This window comes from Salmo trutta, chromosome 23 (genome assembly GCF_901001165.1).
Source record: "Salmo trutta chromosome 23, fSalTru1.1, whole genome shotgun sequence".
Classification (NCBI taxonomy): Eukaryota; Metazoa; Chordata; class Actinopteri; order Salmoniformes; family Salmonidae; genus Salmo; species Salmo trutta.
In genome coordinates, this window is record NC_042979.1 from 10,795,741 (window position 1) to 10,815,191 (window position 19,451).

The 19,451-nt window shown below is 45.5% G+C and overlaps 1 protein-coding gene across 1 annotated transcript; it reads right to left on the reverse strand.

Annotated features, from left to right (window-relative positions):
• Positions 1–643: 643 nt before the first annotated feature.
• On the reverse strand, positions 644–6,354 carry LOC115159318 (sulfate transporter). The gene is made up of 3 exons (XM_029708900.1): positions 6,103–6,354; positions 3,951–4,603; positions 644–3,714 (listed from the first exon to the last, which is right to left on the reverse strand). The coding sequence occupies exons 2-3, from the start codon at positions 4,542–4,544 to the stop codon at positions 2,191–2,193; spliced, it is 2,118 nt and encodes a 705-aa protein (XP_029564760.1). The 5' UTR covers positions 4,545–4,603; positions 6,103–6,354; the 3' UTR covers positions 644–2,190.
• Between the last annotated feature and the right edge of the window lie 13,097 nt (positions 6,355–19,451).

Sequence of the window (19,451 nt, forward strand, 5' to 3'; positions counted from 1 at the left end):
TTTGAGCAGACACATGCACATATGTGGCCTGCTGGAGGTCATTTTGCTGGGCTCTGGCAGTGCTCCTCCTGCTCCTCCTTGCACAAAGGCGGAGGTAGCGGTCCTGTTGCTGGGTTGTTGCCCTCCTACGGCCTCCTCCACGTCTCCTGATGTACTGGCCTGTCTCCTAGTAGCGCCTCCATGCTCTGGACACTACGCTGACAGACACAGCAAACCTTCTTGCCACAGCTCGCATTGATGTGCCATCCTGGATGAGCTGCACTACCTGAGCCACTTGTGTGGGTTGTAGACTCCGTCTCATGCTACCACTAGAGTGAAAGCACCGCCAGCATTCAAAGTAACCAAAACATCAGCCAGGAAGCATAGGAACTGAGAAGTGGTCTGTGGTCACCACCTGCAGAACCACTCCTTTATTGGGGGTGTCTTGCTAATTGCCTATAATTTCCACCTGTTGTCTATTGCATTTGCACAACAGCATCTGACATTTATTGTCAATCAGTGTTGCTTCCTAAGTGGACAGTTAGATTTCACAGAAGTGTGATTGACTTGGAGTTACATTGTGTTGTTTAAGTGTTCCCTTTATTTTTTTGAGCAGTGTATATTTCACAGATTGTACAATGATTCTCTACACTATACTTGCTTATTTTTTTCACAAACTGAAATTAGGTGAACTATTAGAATTTTAGCAACCAGGAAATATCGGAGAGATTTCTGCTTAGTACATCTTTAACCCTTTACAGCTATATGGATAGTTTCTAACAGAGGAAATATAAAAAGTATATGCATGACCATGGTATCAAATGAAAGAAATGATCAGACCAAAGGTGAGAACACAACAGTTCACCTGACACAAGACCAAACAAATCCAAACATTACGCTGTTGATTTCATGTGCATTTTACATTTACTGTACTTTTCGCTGCATTTGTTGATAACGAATACACTCAGTAACATGATAAGAATAATAATGGAAATTCTGGGGTAGGTGCAAACATTATTACAAGAGTTTGAGTGAGAGGTCTAACTGGTGTCTTCAAGTGGACACACACCTCTCCAAACTGTGCACAGTACCTAAGTAATTTTAATACACTTTAATGACACAAAGAAAGAGCCTTCAACTTAAAGGTGCTTTTTTGAGATCTCCTTTGCTTTGCCGTTGAGGAACTGAAGCAAGCACACTTACAGTCTTTTGTTTGGAACACAGCCCTGCGTCCCCACCATCACACAATTACTGTTGTTGTTTACACAATCCAAAAAACGTTCCATTATAAATCACAATCTGGGTCAGGTGGGCATCATTTGAAAGATTATTCTATTGCCAACATGACTAGTTATAAAATATGATCTTACAGTGTTAGGCTTTCACAAGGCACTTCAGACAAACAACATTTTTTGGTGCTCATAGAATGGAGTCATTCAAGTGTGTGTTCCGCTGCAAATGTTCTTCGCAATATGACAAACATTCTGTTCAGGACAACCCATGGTATGACGCTTGTCATCCTTGTAACTGTACATCAAATATAGCTATCATAATTGTTGATACTGTAAATTATATCAGTTTTCAAATACGGAAATGTGAAGTGCACATTTGGACTTATGGGTGTGTGATTTGCTTGTATGACATCAAAGCAGTATTTATTATAATCCTCCAAGTGTCATCTATTAGAACACATCGACTCCTCTCAATTTACAGCATCCCCTCACTCAGACCACAAAGATATTGCTTAACTACTAGCCCAATTAGCAGGAGAGATTGGGGGCAGCTTTTTATTGTGCGTGGTACACGTTTAGAACGACTGTCAGTTGAATCCCACACAGGGCTGTAAAGTGAGCTGTAAAGTAAAGAGCTTGAGTTCTGACATCATATATAGTACGTTACTGTACAGCCACTGCATTCAGATTTAGGTGCTTATGAGTGACCAAATCTGCCATTTTCAACCCGTATAGGGATGACAGGGGCTGTGAGTGTGAAGGGCTACCAGGCCCATGGACCGCCGGCGATGTCACCTTCTTAATTGTTTTATTTTTATATTAAAAAAATGTTTGTGTGTGTGTCAATTTTGACCAAGCCACCCAACCAAAAAAAATTTCAGCCTATCTGGCATTTTCCAGAATTGGCAGATGGCCAATCCATCCCTGACCAGAGCCATTTATTTACATATCCGTTTATTTGGATATATACGGCTCTGGTCTACACCAATGAGTCACCAATAAATGTAGATGTTGCCCTGTCATTGGCAAATTGAACTGCAGCGTGTACAGTATAGAATGACAAGCGTTCCATGTCTTTGTCAGCCTTCCCAAAGAAAGAGCCTTGTCTGAGAGAATCTATGACCGTTGTATTACAGCTCGCTAGCAGCACTGTGACACCCACCTCCTTATAGTCTTTAATGATCCCTTTGAAGGTTTGCATCCCTGTGGAGTCTACGAAGGGCATGGCAGAGCAGTCTAAGATGATAGTGTGGAAGTCAAGTTCTCTGGACACCAGCCCTACATTCACCTCTCCATTAGTCTTGTCGTCTCTCCCGACTTCCTTCGCTGCCATTTTTTTAGATTTTTTCTCTGCTTCCATCCTCCTGGTCATCTCCAGGAAGGGTTCCACACCCACGGCCTTGTACAGCGACTTCAGGAAGAAGTCCTTGTTTGCATAGTAGAGCGGGGCCTGGAAGCGGAAGATCTTCACTTTAGGGAGGGACATGAGGTTTTCATACTCCTCCAAATCCTCATAGTAGACAGTGTCATGGACCTGTCCTAGCAGAGAAACCTTGGGCTTCTGGGTCTGGACGATGATACAGAGGATAGAGAAAACTACCCCAATCACCAGCCCCATCTCCACACTGATCAGAGCTGAGGCACTCATAGTCACCATCCAGACGATAGCGTCCATCTTACTGACGCGCCACTTACTGGGCACGTCTCTGAACTTACGGAGAGCTCCCCTCAGACTGACGATGATGATACAGGCCAGGACACACTTCTGGAGGGAGTAAAAGAAAGGGGCGAAGAAGAGCAGGACCAGGAGAACGACAAAGGCACTTACAATGCTGGAGACCTGAGTCTGGCAGCCCGTGGAGTCTTTCACCATGGTCTTAGCCAGGGCAGCGCTGGTGGTGAAACAGTGGAAGAACGAAGGGATAATGTTACAGAAACCAATGGCCAACATCTCCTGGTTGGGCCGGACGGTGTAGCCATTCTTCTTAGCAAACATCTCAGAGAGGGAAACCGTGAAGGCAAAGCTGATTACAGCCAGTGGGATGGCATCGAAGGCCACCCGGGGCATCAAACCAAAACTGGGCACCTTAGGGGGGATGAAGCCTGTGGGGATAGCACCAGAGACACTGGAGTCGTACCGTCCGTGGAAGTCTACAAAGTGGGACACCAGTGTAGCGCCCGCCACTACTACCAGCTCTGTGGGCAGAGGGATCTTCAGACGATCCTTGTAGCGATCTTGGAGCTCCTTCCCCAACACCAGGACGGAGATGCAGATGACGCTGGTGATGAGGTCACAGTAATTGGTGTTCTGGATGTTACTGAAGATATTGATCCAGGTGACCACCACAGTGCCGTAGCCCTGGTGGCGAGGGATCTTGAGCCCCAGTAGGTACTTGGCTTGGACGGTGAGGATGGTGAACGATGCGCCTGTGGCAAAGCCGTCCAGCATGGGAGCAGAGAGGTAGACAGAGACGAAGCCCAGTCTGAACACAGCCATCAATACCTGGAAGGAGGCAACCATGTTTATCAGATAGTTAATTTAATCTAATCTAAAGGTCAATATTCAGCACAGTCATCTTTGATGTGAGGTAATTTATGATGTTTAGGACATGAGTGTTTAATCAAGTGTAACTGATTTACATCTGTTCCACTACATGTTGAAATCTGTTCCACTAAATGACTAACATGTTGAAAGCAGTTATGAGAGTGCTGAATCAATCAGAGTAGTTTAAACTGTACCTGGTAAATCCCAGCCAAAAACGTCAAGGCTGCTGCGATGCTGATGGCATAGCATTCTTTCCCACACTCCATGCCGAAGGCCCCTATTGTCAGGTTGACGGCTGAGCTGTCTGAGTCTCCTGTTACATTTAAGAATCCATCTACGGTGGCTGCTTTGGTGTCATCCAGCTCGAACCCTGCCATATACACCTCTCTGTCCACAACCTGGCCCACCATGAGGCTCATAAGACTGAAGATGCCCACAGACACGTGCCTGGAGGTCCCCATGAAGAAGTAGATGATGTTGGCGAAGAAGGAGGTGTAGAGGCCATAGATAGGGTCCACTCCAGCCAGCAGGCAGTAGGCGATGGCCTGAGGGACCAGGATGATGCCTATGATGAGGCCTGACATGAGATCACCCCAAATATACTCTTTCAGCTTGTAGTTGGGAAGCCAGAGCACCACAGGGAAGAACCCAGTCAAGGTGTTCTTGACCCTGGGCACAGAGCAGGACAGGCTACGGCTTAGCTTGGTCTTCAGAGCGGTCATGGGCTCTTTCCGCTGCCGGACCCTCCGCTCCAGGTGGGGAACTTCTGTGACCTTGGCTTCCTCCATGGCCTCTGAAAGGGGTGGGTTGTGGGGGTGGTGGTGGGGTGGGGTGCTTAGCTGTGCTCCTGGAATGAATCAGACAGAGAATCTTCACTCATCATGACACCCTTTGATCATTAGATAGTGTGTCCTCCCCGAAGAAAACAATGATTAAACACCTTCCCAACTAGCATTTGAATTCAAGGGGTGTTGCATTACTCATAGTTCTCTCGTTAAACTTTGATGCGTAGTTTATTACATCATTGAAACTGTAACAGAGGTTCAGTCAAGTAGTGATTTAGTGAAAATGAAAACATTGAAAAGCAATAAACATGTCGGGATCTGTGAGAGATTAGTTAGGCTATCGTCAAAGAAACTTCCTGCTTGCTGTTAATGTGCTCCAACATCAAGTTCAATGTTACACAGCGACATTCAGCATCGTTGTCACACCCTGATCTGTTTCACCTGTCTTTGTGATTGTGTCCACCCCCCTCCAGGTGTCACCCATCTTCCCCATTATCCCCTGTGTATTTATACCTATGTTCTCTGTTTTGTCTGTTGCCAGCTCATTTTGTTACGTCAAGCCTACCGGTGGTTTTCCCTCTGCGCCTGTCTCGCTATTGTGCCTGTTTCCCAGTGTTGACCATTCTGCCTGCCCTGACCCTGCCTGCCGTCCTGTACCGTTGCCCCACCAATCTAGATTACCGACCTCTGCCTGCCCTTGATCTGCTTTTTGCCTGCCCCTGTTCGATTAATAAACTGTTGTTACTTTGACGTTGTCTGCATCTTGGTCTTACCTGAATGGTGATAACCGTGGCAACACTTACTCAAGGACCACAGTGAAAATATACAGGTGTCTTAGGCAACCCTTCTGCCAACCCATCTCAGATTGCCCCTTAAGTCAAAGACAAACGCAGACAATGTATTGACAAACCATCTAAAACTCCAATATATCTTAAATGCGACCTAACCGGAAATATCAAGCATCAAAGCATGCCTCTAATGATATCAGTAGAAAGAAAGACATTTCTACATTTCCCACTGTGGACAGTCTGAACATCTGTAGATTGAGATGAATGAGTGATCCAGACATTCACCATAGAGCTCATCATGTCTCATCATGTCTTCAGAAGCCCTAAACTATGCAGTAGATAACTGTCCCACTGGCCACACACTGGGTGAATCAACGTTGTTTCCACGTCATTTCAATGAACTTAGGTTGAACCAACGTGCAACAGACGTTGTGCCCATCGGGATGATAACCCTTTACGGTAGCAGTAAACAGAAGATTAAGTCTTATCGTTGTGTTCCATCATAACCTCATTACAGCTGTCTGATGGGCTTTGATTCCTGCTTCTTCTTCCTGTACCAAAGTCAACACCCACCCCTCATGTATTATCTGCACTAACGGGACTCAAATAGTAATAGCAATTTTAGATCAAAATCATTTTTAGACCCTCCTCTAGATGCTCTACGTTTACCTGTCTTAAAACGCATGAAATGCATGAAATGGCACACATAGGTTACAAACACAGGCTACTTGTTATTCTACCAATGTTCAGGCTGAGGCAAAATAATAACTCACCCACACTTCGTTCTGCCAACCCAAAGAGGAATGCAAATTTTGTGTCAAAGTTTTGTAGCCCGGAACATGTAACCTACAGGTATAGTCACAGCTATCAGTGTTCTCCCTCACAGCCAACTCTCTCTACTTTTCTCTTCTCCCGTCTCTCCTGTCCCTCTGCAAGCGTCATACACACTCCTCTCTTGCTACCCCGGAGTAGAATGACAAAAAGGGTGTTGTCGCAAATCTATGTTGGATGAGTATAGCGATAAGGGCGACCCTTGTCCTGACACTGATCATTGCCATAGGCTGGACAGCGTGGGGGGGTGGGGCCACTGTCTCCTTTTGGGTTGTCCATAAAGTGGAAGCAAGGCCTCCCTTGGCAATCTAGTTAGGTTCAGGGCAATAGGGTAACAAAAGTCAATTGTTTACTTGCTGGAATGGCTTATCTATCTGTTAGTATTCAGACCTAACCTGGGATCTGATTAGTTTTCAAACTGAAACTGAAGAAGAAGGGTCACAAACTGAAACTGAAGAAGAAGGGTCACAAACTGTTAACATACAGTAGTTCCAGTTGACACAGTGACCTGGTTTGGTGATTGTCTTACAACACAGCAATAAGATAGGGGTTCATTCACTATTGACTTGACACCAGATTACTGATCCCTCTTCTCAGTTTATTATGTGTTGCATACATTAATATATCTGTCATCATGTGTCAAATATGGAAATCTACATGTTTTTTTAGAACTAGATTTTTTTGCATTTGACTGAAGGTCCTGTTTCCAGAGACCTAGGGTTTTAGTAAAGTTTGCCTTTTAAGGTAAATACGTGTTCACACATTCTTTTTGACTTCTGCATTGCACATTAGTCATCATTAATGAACTACTAGATTATGAGTTGTGTTCCTGGTTTCTAGCTATGTCATTGACTTAGACTTAGCCAATTAAGCCATGGAGCGCATCACTCCAAATTTGCTATATGAAGTCCCATTGTGCTCAGTGTTATGGTACAGAAATCGATCTGTGACTAGCTAATAGTTCCTGTCTCGTGACCTGCAGTGATGTCATATCTGTGGACCCAATATTAAAGAATATCTTAGCTTGAAATCACATGTGAAATCCCATTATGATATGGCATGACTCCAGTGTGGGATCACAAGACAGACTATGTGTCGTCTGGTCTTTCCACTATTGTGCCATGAGGGAGAAGTTGTACAATGGCCCTTGACATTATATCCAGATGAATTAAGTCAAGCGTTGACCAGTGAGGTCTTGTGAGATGTGTGTGAATTGATTTGTGCCAGGTCTTGGCAGACACCATAACTTATCACTCCGTTTGACCGGTTTAGTTGAAACATACCCTCCAAAAGGTCTGGATCATCAATATGAAATAGAAGCTGTGTAAACATAATAAACTACATGTATGGAATAATCTTTGTGTATAGAATGATATTATATAGCCTTTTATAATGGAATAGCTTACATGCAAACTAAAGAGGGATTTTTCACTAATCAGTTATTCACTTCATCTAGGTTTTTGCTTTGTTTGGCTGTATTTCATAGTGAATGGCACCATTGTTGGTGGGCTGAAGATGTTGCATTGAACAGACCCCTGTCCAACCGTGTAACAGGCTTCAGTAGAGTAACACTACTAAATTACTGAAATGTGTATATTGTTATTGTTTCATGGGCAACACAATACTGCTCATCATCCGTTTGTATACCATTCATTCCAGACAAAAAAATACCTCTTGAAAAACCTGTGCATTCGGAAAGTATTCAGACCCCTTCACTTTTTCCACATTTTGTTACGTTACAGCCTTATTCTAAAATGGATGAAATAGTTTCCCCCCTCGTCAATCAGTAATGACAAAGCAAAAGGAGGTTTTTAGAAGTGTTTGAAAATTGTAATATTTTATTTTTTGAAATATCACATTTACATAAGTATTCAGACCCTTTACTCAGTACTTTGTTTAAGCACCTTTGGCAGCGATTACAGCCTTGAGTGTTCTTGGGTATGAAGCTACAAGCTTGGCACACCTGTATTTGGGGAGTTTCTTCCATTCTTCTTTACAGATCCTCTCAATCTCTGTCAGGTTGGATGGAGAGCGTCGCTGCAAAGCTATTTTCAGATATCGCCAGAGATGATTTATCGGGTTTAAGTTTAAGGCCACTCAAGGACATTCAGAGACTTGTCCTGAAGCCACTCCTGCATTGTCTTGGCTGTGTGCGTAGGGCCGTTGTCCTGTTGGAAGGTGAACCTTCACCGCAGTCTGGCCCTGAGAGCTCTGGAGAAGGTTTCCATCAAGGATCTCGCTGTACTTTGCTCCGTTCATCTTTCCCTTGATCCTGACTAGTCTCCCAGTCCCTGCCACTGAAAAACATCCCCACAGCATGATGCTGCCACCCCCATGCTTCACCGTAGGGATGGAGCCATGTTTGCTCCAGAGGTGATGCTTGGCATTCAGGCCAAAGAGTTCAATCTCTGTTTCATCAGATCAGAGAATCTTGTTTCTCATGGTCTGAGAGTCCTTTTGGCAAACTCCAAACGGGCTGTCATGTACCTTTTACTGAGGTGTGGCTTCCACCTGGCCACTCTTCCATAAAGGCCTGATTGGTGGAGTGCTGCAGAGATGGTTGTCCTTCTGGAAGGTTCTCCCATCTCCACAGAGGAACTCTGGAGCTCTGTCAGAGTGACCATCGGGTTCTTGGTCACCTCCCTGAGCAAGGCCCTTCTCCCACGATTGCTCATTTTGGCCGGGCTGCCAGCTCTAGGAAGAGTATTGGTGGTTCCAAACTTCTTCCATTTAAGAATGATGGAGTCCACTGTGTTCTTGGGGACCTTCAATGCTGCAGAAATGTTTTGGTACCCTTCCCCAGATCTGTGCCTCGACACAATCCGGTCTCAGAGCTTTACGGACAATTCCTTTCACCTCATGGCATGATTTTTGCTCTGACATGCCCTGTCAACTGTGAGACCTTATATAGGTATATATATATATGTGTGTGCCTTTCTAAATCAAGTCCAACCCCCACTTCCCTCCATTCTGCTAGCAAATGTGCAATCCTTGGAGAATAAAATTGACGAGTTACGCGGAATATTAAACTACCAACGAGACATTAAAAACGATAACATCTTATGCTTAATGGAGTCATGACTGAATGACGACAATATCAACATACAGTGGGCAAGCTATATGATGTACCGGCAGATTAGAACAGCGGCGTCTTGTAAGACAAGGGGCGGCGGACTATGTATTTTTGTAAATAACAGCTGGTGCACGATATCTAAGGAAGTCTCGAGCTATTGCTCGCCTGAGGTTGAGTATCTCATGATAAGCTGTCGACCACGCTACCTACCTAGAGAGTTATCATCTGTATTCTTCATAGCTGTTTATATACCACCACAGTCAGAGGCTGGCACTAAGACTGCATTGAATGAGCTATATTCCGCCATAAGCAAACAAGAAAACACTCACCCAGAGGCGGTGCTCCTAGTAGCCGGGGACTTTAATGCAGGGAAACTTAAATCCGTTTTACCACATTTCTATCAGCATGTTAAATGTGCAAACAGAGGAAAAAGAACTCTGGACCACCTATACTCCACACACAGAGACGCATACAAAGCTCTCCCTCGCCCTCAATTTGGCAAATCTGACTATAATTCCATCCTCCTGATTCCTGCTTACAAGCAAAAATTAAAGCAGGAAGCACCAGTGACTAGATCAATAAAAAAAGTGGTCAGATGAAGCAGATGCTAAGCTACAGGACTGTTTTGCTAGCACAGACTGGAATATGTTCTGGGATTCCTCCGATGGCATTGAGTAGTACACCACATCAGTCATTGGCTTCATCAATAAGTGCATCGATGACGTCGTCCCCACAGTGACAGTACATACATACCCCAACCAGAAGCCATGGATTACAGGCAACATCCGCCCTGAGCTAAAGGCTAGAGCTGCCACTTTCAAGGAGTGGGACTCTAACCTGGAAGCTTTTTATAAATCTCGCTATGCCCTCTGATGATCCATCAATCAGGCAAAGCGTCAATACAGGACTAAGATCGAATAGTACTACACCGGTTTTGACGCTCGTCGGATGTGGCAGGGTTTGCAAACCATTACAAACTACAAAGGGAAGCACAGCTGAGAGCTAAACTACTTCTATGCTTGCTTCGAGGGAAATAAAACTCAAACATGCATGAGAGCACTAGCTGTCCCGGAAGACTGTGTGATCATGCTCTCCGCAGCCGATGTGAGTAAGACCTTTAAACAGGTCAACATTCACAAGGCCGAAGGGCCAGACGGATTACCAGGACGTGTACTGCGAGCATGCACTGACCAACTAGCATGTGTCTTCACTGACATTTTCAACCTCTCCAAGTCTGTAATACCAACATGTTTTAAGCAGACCACCATAGTGCTTGTGCTGAAGAACACTAAGGTAACCCGCCTAAATGACAACCAACCAGTAGCACTCACGTCAGTAGCCATGAAGTGCTTTGAAAGGCTGGTCATGGCTCACATCAACACCATCATCCCAGAAACCCTAGACCCACTCCAATTTGCATACCGCCCCAACAAATCCAGATGATGCAATCTCTATTGCATTCCACACTTCCCTTTCTCACCTGGACAAAAGGAACACCTATGTGAGAATGCTATTCATTGACTACATCTCAGTGTTCAACACCATAGTGCCCTCAAAGCTCATCACTAAGCTAAGGACCCTGGGACTAAATCAAATCAAATCAAATGTATTCATATAGCCCTTCTTACATCAGCTGATATTTCAAAGTGCTATACAGAAACCCAGCCTAAAACCCCAAACAGCAAGCAATGCAGGTGTAGAAGCACGGTGGCTAGGAAAAACTCCCTAGAAAGGCCAAAACCTAGGAAGAAACTTAGAGAGGAACCAGGCTATGAGGGGTGGCCAGTCCTCTTCTGGCTGTGCCGGGTGGAGATTATAACAGAACATGGCCAAGATGTTCAAATGTTCATAAAAGACCAGCATGGCCAAATAATAATAATCACAGTGGTTGTCGAGGGTGCAACAAGTCAGCACCTCAAGAGTAAATGTCAGTTGGCTTTTCATAGCCGATTATTGAGAGTATCTCTACCGCTCCTGCTGTCTCTAGAGAGTTGAAAACAGCAGGTCTGGGACAGGTAGCACGTCCAGTGAACAGGTCAGGGTTCCATAGCCGCAGGCAGAACAGTTGAAACTGGAGCAGCAGCACAGCCAGGTGGACTGGGGACAGCAAGGAGTCATCATGCCAGGTAGTCCTGAGGCATGGTCCTAGGGCTCAGGTCCTCCGAGAGAGAGAAAAAAAGAGAGAAAGAGAGAATTAGAGAGAGCATACTTAAATTCACACAGGACACCAGATAAGACAGGAGAAATACTCCAGATATAACAACCTGACCCTAGCCCCCGACACATAAACTACTGCAGCATAAATACTGGAGGCTGAGACAGGAGGGGTCAGGAGACACTGTGGCCCCATCCGATGATACCCCCGGACAGGGCCAAACAGGCAGGATATAACCCCATCCACTTTGCCAAAGCACAGCCCCCACACCACTAGAGGGATATCTTCAACCACCAACTTACCATCCTGAGACAAGACCGAGTATAGCCCACAAAGACCTTCGCCACGGCACAACCCAAGGGGGGGCGCCAACCCGGACAGGAAGACCACGCCAGTGACTCAACCCACTCAAGTGACGCACCCCTCCTAGGGACGGCATGGAAGAACACCAATAAGCCAGTGACTCAGCCCCTGTAATAGGGTTAGAGGCAGAGAATCCCAGTGGAGAGAGGGGAAACGGCCAGGCAAAGACAGCAAGGGCGGTTCGTTGCTCCAGAGCCTTTCCGTTCACCTTCACACTCCTGGGCCAGACTACACTCAATCATAGGACCCACTGAAGAGATGAGTCTTCAGTAAAGACTTAAAGGTTGAGACCGAGTCTGCGTCTCTCACATGGGTAGGCAGACCATTCCATAAAAATGGAACTCTATCGGAGAAAGCCCTGCCTCCAGCTGTTTGCTTAGAAATTCTAGGGACAATTAGGAGGCCTGCGTCTTGTGACCGTAGCGTACGTGTATGTATGGACGACAAGACCAAATCGGAAAGATAGGTAGGAGCAAGCCCATGTAATGCTTTGTAGGTTAGCAGTAAAACCTTGAAATCAGCCCTTGCCTTAACAGGAAGCCAGTGTAGGGAGGCTAGCATTGGAGTAATATGATCACATTTTTTGGTTCTAGTCAGGATTCTAGCAGCCGTATTTAGCACTAACTGAAGTTTATTTAGTGCTTTATCCTGGTAGCCGGAAAGTAGAGCATTGCAGTAGTCCAACCTAGAAGTAACAAAAGCATGGATACATTTTTCTGCATCATTTTTGGACAGAAAGTTTCTGATTTTTGCAATGTTACGTAGATGGAAAAAAGCTGTCCTTGAAACAGTCTTGATATGTTCTTCAAAAGAGATCAGGGTCCAGAGTAACGCCGAGGTCCTTCACAGTTTTATTTGAGACGACTGTACAACCATCAAGATTAATTGTCAGATTCAACAGAAGATCTCTTTGTTTCTTGTGACCTAGAACAAGCATCTCTGTTTTGTCCGAGTTTAAAAGTAGAAAGTTTGCAGCCATCCACTTCCTTATGTCTGAAACATAGGCTTCTAGCGAGGGCAATTTTGGGGCTTCACCATGTTTCATTGAAATGTACAGCTGTGTGTCATCTGCATAGCAGTGAAATTTAACATTACGTTTTCGAATGACATCCCCAAGAAGTAAAATATAAAGTGAAAACAATAGTGGTCCTAAAATGGAACCTTGAGGAACACCAACATTTACAGTTGATTTGTCAGAGGACAAACCATTCACAGAGACAAACTGATATCTTTCCGACAGATAAGACCTAAACCAGGCCAGAACTTGTCCGTGTAGACCAATTTGGGTTTCCAATCTCTCCAAAAGAATGTGGTGATCGATGGTATCAAAAGCAGCACTAAGATCTAGGAGCACGAGGACAGATGCAGAGCCTCGGTCTGACGCCATTAAAAGGTAATTTACCACCTTCACAAGTGCAGTCTCAGTACTATGATGGGATCTAAAACCAGACTGAAGCGTTTCGTATACATTGTTTGTCTTCAGGAAGGCAGTGAGTTGCTGCGCAACAGCTTTTTCCCAATTTTTTGAGAGGAATGGGAGATTCGATATAGGCCGATAGTTTTTTATATTTTCTGGGTCAAGATTTGGCTTTTTCAAGAGAGGCTTTATTACTGCCACTTTTAGTGAGTTTGGTACACATCCGGTGGATAGAGAGCCGTTTGTTATGTTCAACATAGGAGGGCCAAGCACAGGAAGCAGCTCTTTCAGTAGTTTAGTTGGAATAGGGTCTAGTATGCAGCTTGAAGGTTTAGAGGCCATGATTATTTTCATCATTGTGTCAAGAGATAGAGTACTAAAACACTTTAGTGTCTCCCTTGATTCTAGGTCCTGGCAGAGTTGTGCAGACTCAGGACAACGGAGCTTTGGAGGAATACGCAGATTTAAAGAGGGGTCTGTAATTTGCTTTCTAATGATCATGATCTTTTCCTCAAAGAAGTTCATGAATTTATTACTGCTGAAGTGAAAGCCATCCTCTCTTGGGGAATGCTGCTTTTTAGTTAGCTTTGCGACAGTATCAAAAAGAAATTTCGAATCAAAAAGAAATTTCGGACATCTCCCTCTGCAACTGGATCCTGGACTTCCTGACGGGCCACCCCCAGGTGGTAAGGGTAGGTAAGAACACATCGCCATGCTGATCGTCAACACGGGGGCCCCTCAGGGGTGAGTGCGAAGTCCTGTACTCCCTGTTCACTCATGACTGCACGGCCATGCACGACTCCAACACCATCATTCAATTTGCCGATGACACAACAGTGGTAGGCCTGATCACCGACAACAACGAAACAGCCTATAGGGAGGAGGTCAGAGACCTGTCCGTGTGGTACCAGGACAACAACCTCACCCTCAACATGATCAAGACATAGGTGATGATTGTAGACTACAGGAAAAAGAGGACCGAGCACGCCCCCATTCTCATCGATGGGGCTGCAGTGGAGCAGGTTGAGTGCTTCAAGTTCCTTGGTGCTCACATCAACAACAAACTAACATGGTCCAAGCACACCAGGACAGTCGTGAAGAGGGCATGTCAAAACCTATTCCCCCTCAGGAGACTGAAAAGATTTGGCATGGGTCCTCAGATCCTCAAAAGGTTCTACAGCTGCACCATCGAGAACATCCTGACTGGTTGCATCACTGCCTGGTATGGCAACTGCTCTGCCTCCGACCGCAAGGCCCCTACAGAGGGTAGTGCGAACGGACCAGTACATCACTGGGGCCAAGCTTGCTGCCATCCAGGACCTCTATACCAGGCGGTGTCAGAGGAAGGCCCTAAAAATTGTCAAAGACTCCAGCCACCCTAGTCCTAGACTCTTCTCTCTGCTACCGCACGGCAAGCGGTACAGGAGCACCAAGTCTAGGTCCAAGAGGCTTCTAAACAGCTTCTACCCCCAAGCCATAAGACTCCTGAACATCTCGTCAAATGGCTATCCAGACTAGTTACATTGCCCCCCCCCCCTCCCCTCTTTACACCACTGCTACTCTCTGTTGTCAGCTATGCATAGTCACTTTAATACCTACATGTACGTACATACTACCCCAACTAACCGGTGACCCCGCACATTGACTCTGTATCGGTACCCCCCTGTATATGTTCTCGCTATTGTTATTTTACTGCTGCTCTTTAATTACTTGTTACTTTTATCTCTCATCCTCATCTGTATTTTTTTGAAACTGCATTGTTGATTAGGGGCTCACTGTAAGCATTTCACTGTTGTATTCGGCGCATGTGACTAATAAAATTTGATTTGATTTTATCAATTGAATTTACCACAGTGGATCTCCAATCAAGTTGAAGAAACATCTCAAGGATGATTCATGGAAACATTAATCATGTTTGAGTACAAATTTAAGTCTCATAGCAAAGGGTCTGAATGAAAAGAGGAATACAACATGCTGATGAAAAAAAAAAAAATTTCAATTGAACATTGAAATATATTATACAATTAAGTTATAAGGCAATACTTTGTTTTATAAATGTGTAACTATATAGGACGCACACTATAAATTATAGATATGAGAGGATGACTACTCCGTCTCTTTAAATACTCCAGAGTCGGGGTGTTGTCTGATGTACTATTCATTCTCAGTCTAGAAATGTATCCGTTTTATCTGCAAAAGCCCCTCTCCAGGAGTCCATCTGTGGCTACATAGAACCAGTCAACACAGTGTACAAGGAGAGGGGACTCACTCTGATATAATGAGTGTGGATGCTGGTGAGAGGATACAGTAGCCATGACTCCTCTTCTGAGATCTTCACTGTGCTCACACACAGGCCTGATTCAGTACAGCCGGATGGAGCAAGGGATGATGGGAATAGGAGCCTCATTCTCATCCAGGGCCCGCTCATCTAATCCTCCAATCAGAGAAAGAGAGACGAGGGGATGGGGGATGGGTTTGTGGGCTGGTTCATAACCATGGAAACTGAGGCATCCATTCACTGATGGGACTGAGAGTCAGCATGAGGGGGTTGAGGGACTGAATGCTTTCTCCAAGGCACAGAATGCTCATGAACTTTGTTGAATGTGCCATGTAGGTTGTTAAAGATATATCGCTTTTTCTAGGACACATCACTAGCACTGTTACTTTGTCAAACGTGTCACTGCCAAGTGCCCTATTATCTCCCCAGGTAGGCTACCTCAGCAATGACATCCAGGTGTTCTATTCTACTCTATTGTTGGGTCCTGTTTGCAGTGCTGGCTGGACAGAGGACTTTTTAAAATGCCAGTTCACTCTTGCGTTCATAGTACATGTGGTGTGAGCGTAATTAAAAGTCCTTTACACATTAACTTCCTTTGAAGAGAGTTTCTTTTTTTCATCAGCATGTAAATGTTTGAATAGGATTAGTCAGAGAGAGTGACCTAAGTAACCTATTGGCAACCCTCTCATCCATCTGAACATGTGCATCCAGGTTCACAGCAGGTAAACTCTTGGCCTTGAAATCCACACTAACTGAGTGAACCAGAGCTTGGCTTGAGCAGTGATGTTGAATGTTCTCCCCTTTGATCCAAACAAGATTGATGGTATCAAATTAATGAGACATTTATGATCCTCTAAAACTGATAGAAATCTGCTGTGCACATGACATAGGTGTCAACTCCCATTAACTATAATGGAATTATATGCCAAACAGTGGTTAAACCTTATCAAGAGGACATGAAACATGTTATAAATTATTCACACACTGTTACCAGTATTTTGACATCTGCCTGACGAAAGGACATTCTTATCCAGATCCTTTGGCTTAGGGGTTTTGTCTTAGCAACATGTTCTGGGACATACTTTTGTCCCATTAATTAGAATCATACATTGACGTACTTAAGAAGAGAGATACTTAGGTGCAAAAAATACTTTGGCTTGCATACAATTACATTTTCTAACAGCCAAGATCATTTCAATTTGTTTAATGGGAAAGTAGGTTTTTTTCCCAGCTCAAATGTCCAGGGTCATTGTCGTTGTAAAGTCGCTTTGTCTGGGTTATATTGTAACCATATAATAATTTGTTGCTACATCGGTCTATGTAGAATGCTGATTCACACTAAGTTCAATCGGTCACTAATTTCGTTATGGTTATGGAGTTGTGTGAGCAGTTGTTTGGGGCGAAAGAATAATGCATACCATACAGGTTTGATGCTATTCATAAAACAAATATTTTCCATAATGCACATCATTAATTCTTCGCCACGAGTGTGGTACTTCCACTGGGTGGTGAAATGAGAATAGCATGTGCCACTAGAGGGAGCAGTATCGTATCTTGAGTGCTCATCACCACCACTACTGTTGAATAGTACAGGATGTTGGAAAAGGCAATAGAAACTGTATGGCAATGCAATAGGTTTTTGTGAATGTTTACTTTATCTATATATTCTTAGGATATAACTATTTATCAGTGGGTGATCACTGATCATGGTTTGAATATAACTTTTTGGCTAACTCCAAATGGAGATAAGAACACAGTGTATTTGTAAAGAAACTCTCAGGCCAGATAGGTCCCCAGATAGGCCTCTAAGCCTTTAGGTATTTGAAGTGGAACTGACAGTATTTTAGCAACATGAAATCTTATTAAAATCTGTTCATATACACCCACAGGAAGAATATGACTATTTTTTATTACCTTTTCTGACAAGCGAGCACTTTGATATGGTCATGTTCACGTTTTCATACATTCTTATAATGTTTGGGAATAACATATACAAGGTATTTGTGAAAATTCTACAGCAATATAGAGTGGGAAAGCGGCCGATCTCAGTTATATCACCCCTCCTTTGGGCATGGTGACGCGTGGGGGGTCATACGGAGAGAATTAGTCTCTTCCTTATTGACTCTCCTGCGTTTCCCGTGGTGCTGGGCCTACCCTGGTTAGCTTGTCATAACCCCACTGTTTCTTGGCCACAGAGGGCTCTCACGGGGTGGTCGTGAGAGTGCTCAGGTAGGTGTTTATGGGTTTCCGTTGGTGCTACTACGGTGGAGAGTCCAGACCAGGTCTCCACCATGAGCATTCCTCCTGAATATGCCGATTTGGCTCTCGCCTTCTCCAAAAAGAAGGCAACTCAATTACCACCTCATCGGCGGGGCGATTGTGCGATAAATCTCCTGGTAGACGCTACACCTCCCAGGAGTCACGTGTATCCCCTCTCACAGGCGGAGACGGAGGCTATGGAAACATATGTCTCCGAATCCCTGCGTCAGGGGTACATTCGGTCCTCCACTTCACCCGCCTTCTCAAGTTTCTTTTTTGTGAAGAAGGAGGAGGGAGGTCTGCGCCCGTGATGCCCGTGTATTGACTATCGGGGTCTGAATCAGATCACTGTGAGGTATAGTTACCCGCTACCACTCATAGCCACAGTGATAGAGTCAATGCACGGGGCGCGCTTCTTCACCAAATTAGATCTTAGGAGCGCTTACAACCTGGTGCGTATCCGAGAGGGAGACGAGTGGAAGACGACTTTCAGCACCACCTCTGGGCACTACGAGTACCTCGTCATGGTTGATGAATGCGCCATCAGTCTTCCAAGCCTTTGTAGACGAGATTTTCCGGGACCTGCACGGGCAGGGTGCAGTGGTGTATATTGATGACATTTTGATATACTCCGCTACACGCGCCGAGCATGTGTCCCTGGTGCGCAGAGTGCTTGGTCGCCTGTTGGAGCATGACTTGTACGTCAAGGCTGAGAAATGCCTGTTCTTCCAACAGTCCGTCTCCTTCTTAGGGTATCGCATTTCCACCTCAGGGGTGGAGATGGAGAGTGACCGCATTGCAGCCGTGCGTAATTGGCCGACTCCCTCCACGGTAAAGGAGGTGCAGCGGTTCTTAGGGTTTGCCAACTACTACCGGAGGTTTATCCGGGGTTTTGGTCAGGTAGCTGCTCCCATTACCACACTGCTGAAGGGGCCCCCGGTGCGCTTGCAGTGGACAGCTGAGGCGGACAGGGCTTTTAGTCACCTGAGGGCTCTGTTTACCTCGGCTCCCGTGCTGGCCCATCCGGATCCCTCTTTGGCGTTCATAGTGGAGGTGGACGCGTCCGAGGCTGGGAAAGGAGCTGTGCTCTCTCAGCACCGAAGCTCCGTCCCTGTGCCTTCTTCTCGAAGAAGCTCAGCCCGGCGGAGCGAAACTATGATGTGGGGGACCGGGAGTTGTTGGCTGTCGTCAAGGCCTTGAAGGTGGGGAGACATTGACTTGAGGGGGCTAGACACCCTTTTCTCATCTGGACTGACCACCGCAATCTGGAGTACATCCGGGCAGCGAGGAGACTGAACCCTCGCCAGGCAAGGTGGGCCATGTTTTTCACCTGTTTTGTGTTTACCCTTTCTTACAGACCAGGCTCCCAGAACGCGAAGGCAGACGCATTGTCCCGGCTGTATGACACAGAGCGGCCTCTGGATCCCACTCCCATACTCCCCGCCTCCTGCCTGGTGGTGCCGGTAGTGTGGGAGCTGGACACGGACATTGAGCAGGCGTTACGCGCAGAGCCCGCTCCCGTCCAGTGTCCCGCTGGGCGTCTGTACGTCCCGTCTGCTGTCCGTGACCGGTTGATCTATTGGGCCCACACGTCACCCTCCTCTGGTCATCCTGGGATTGGTCGGGCAGTGCGCTGTTTGAGTGGGAGGTACTGATGGCCTACCTTGGCTAAGGACGTGAGGGTTTATGTTTCCTCCTGCTCGGTGTGCGCTCAGTGTAAGGCTCCTAGGCACCTGCCCAGAGGTA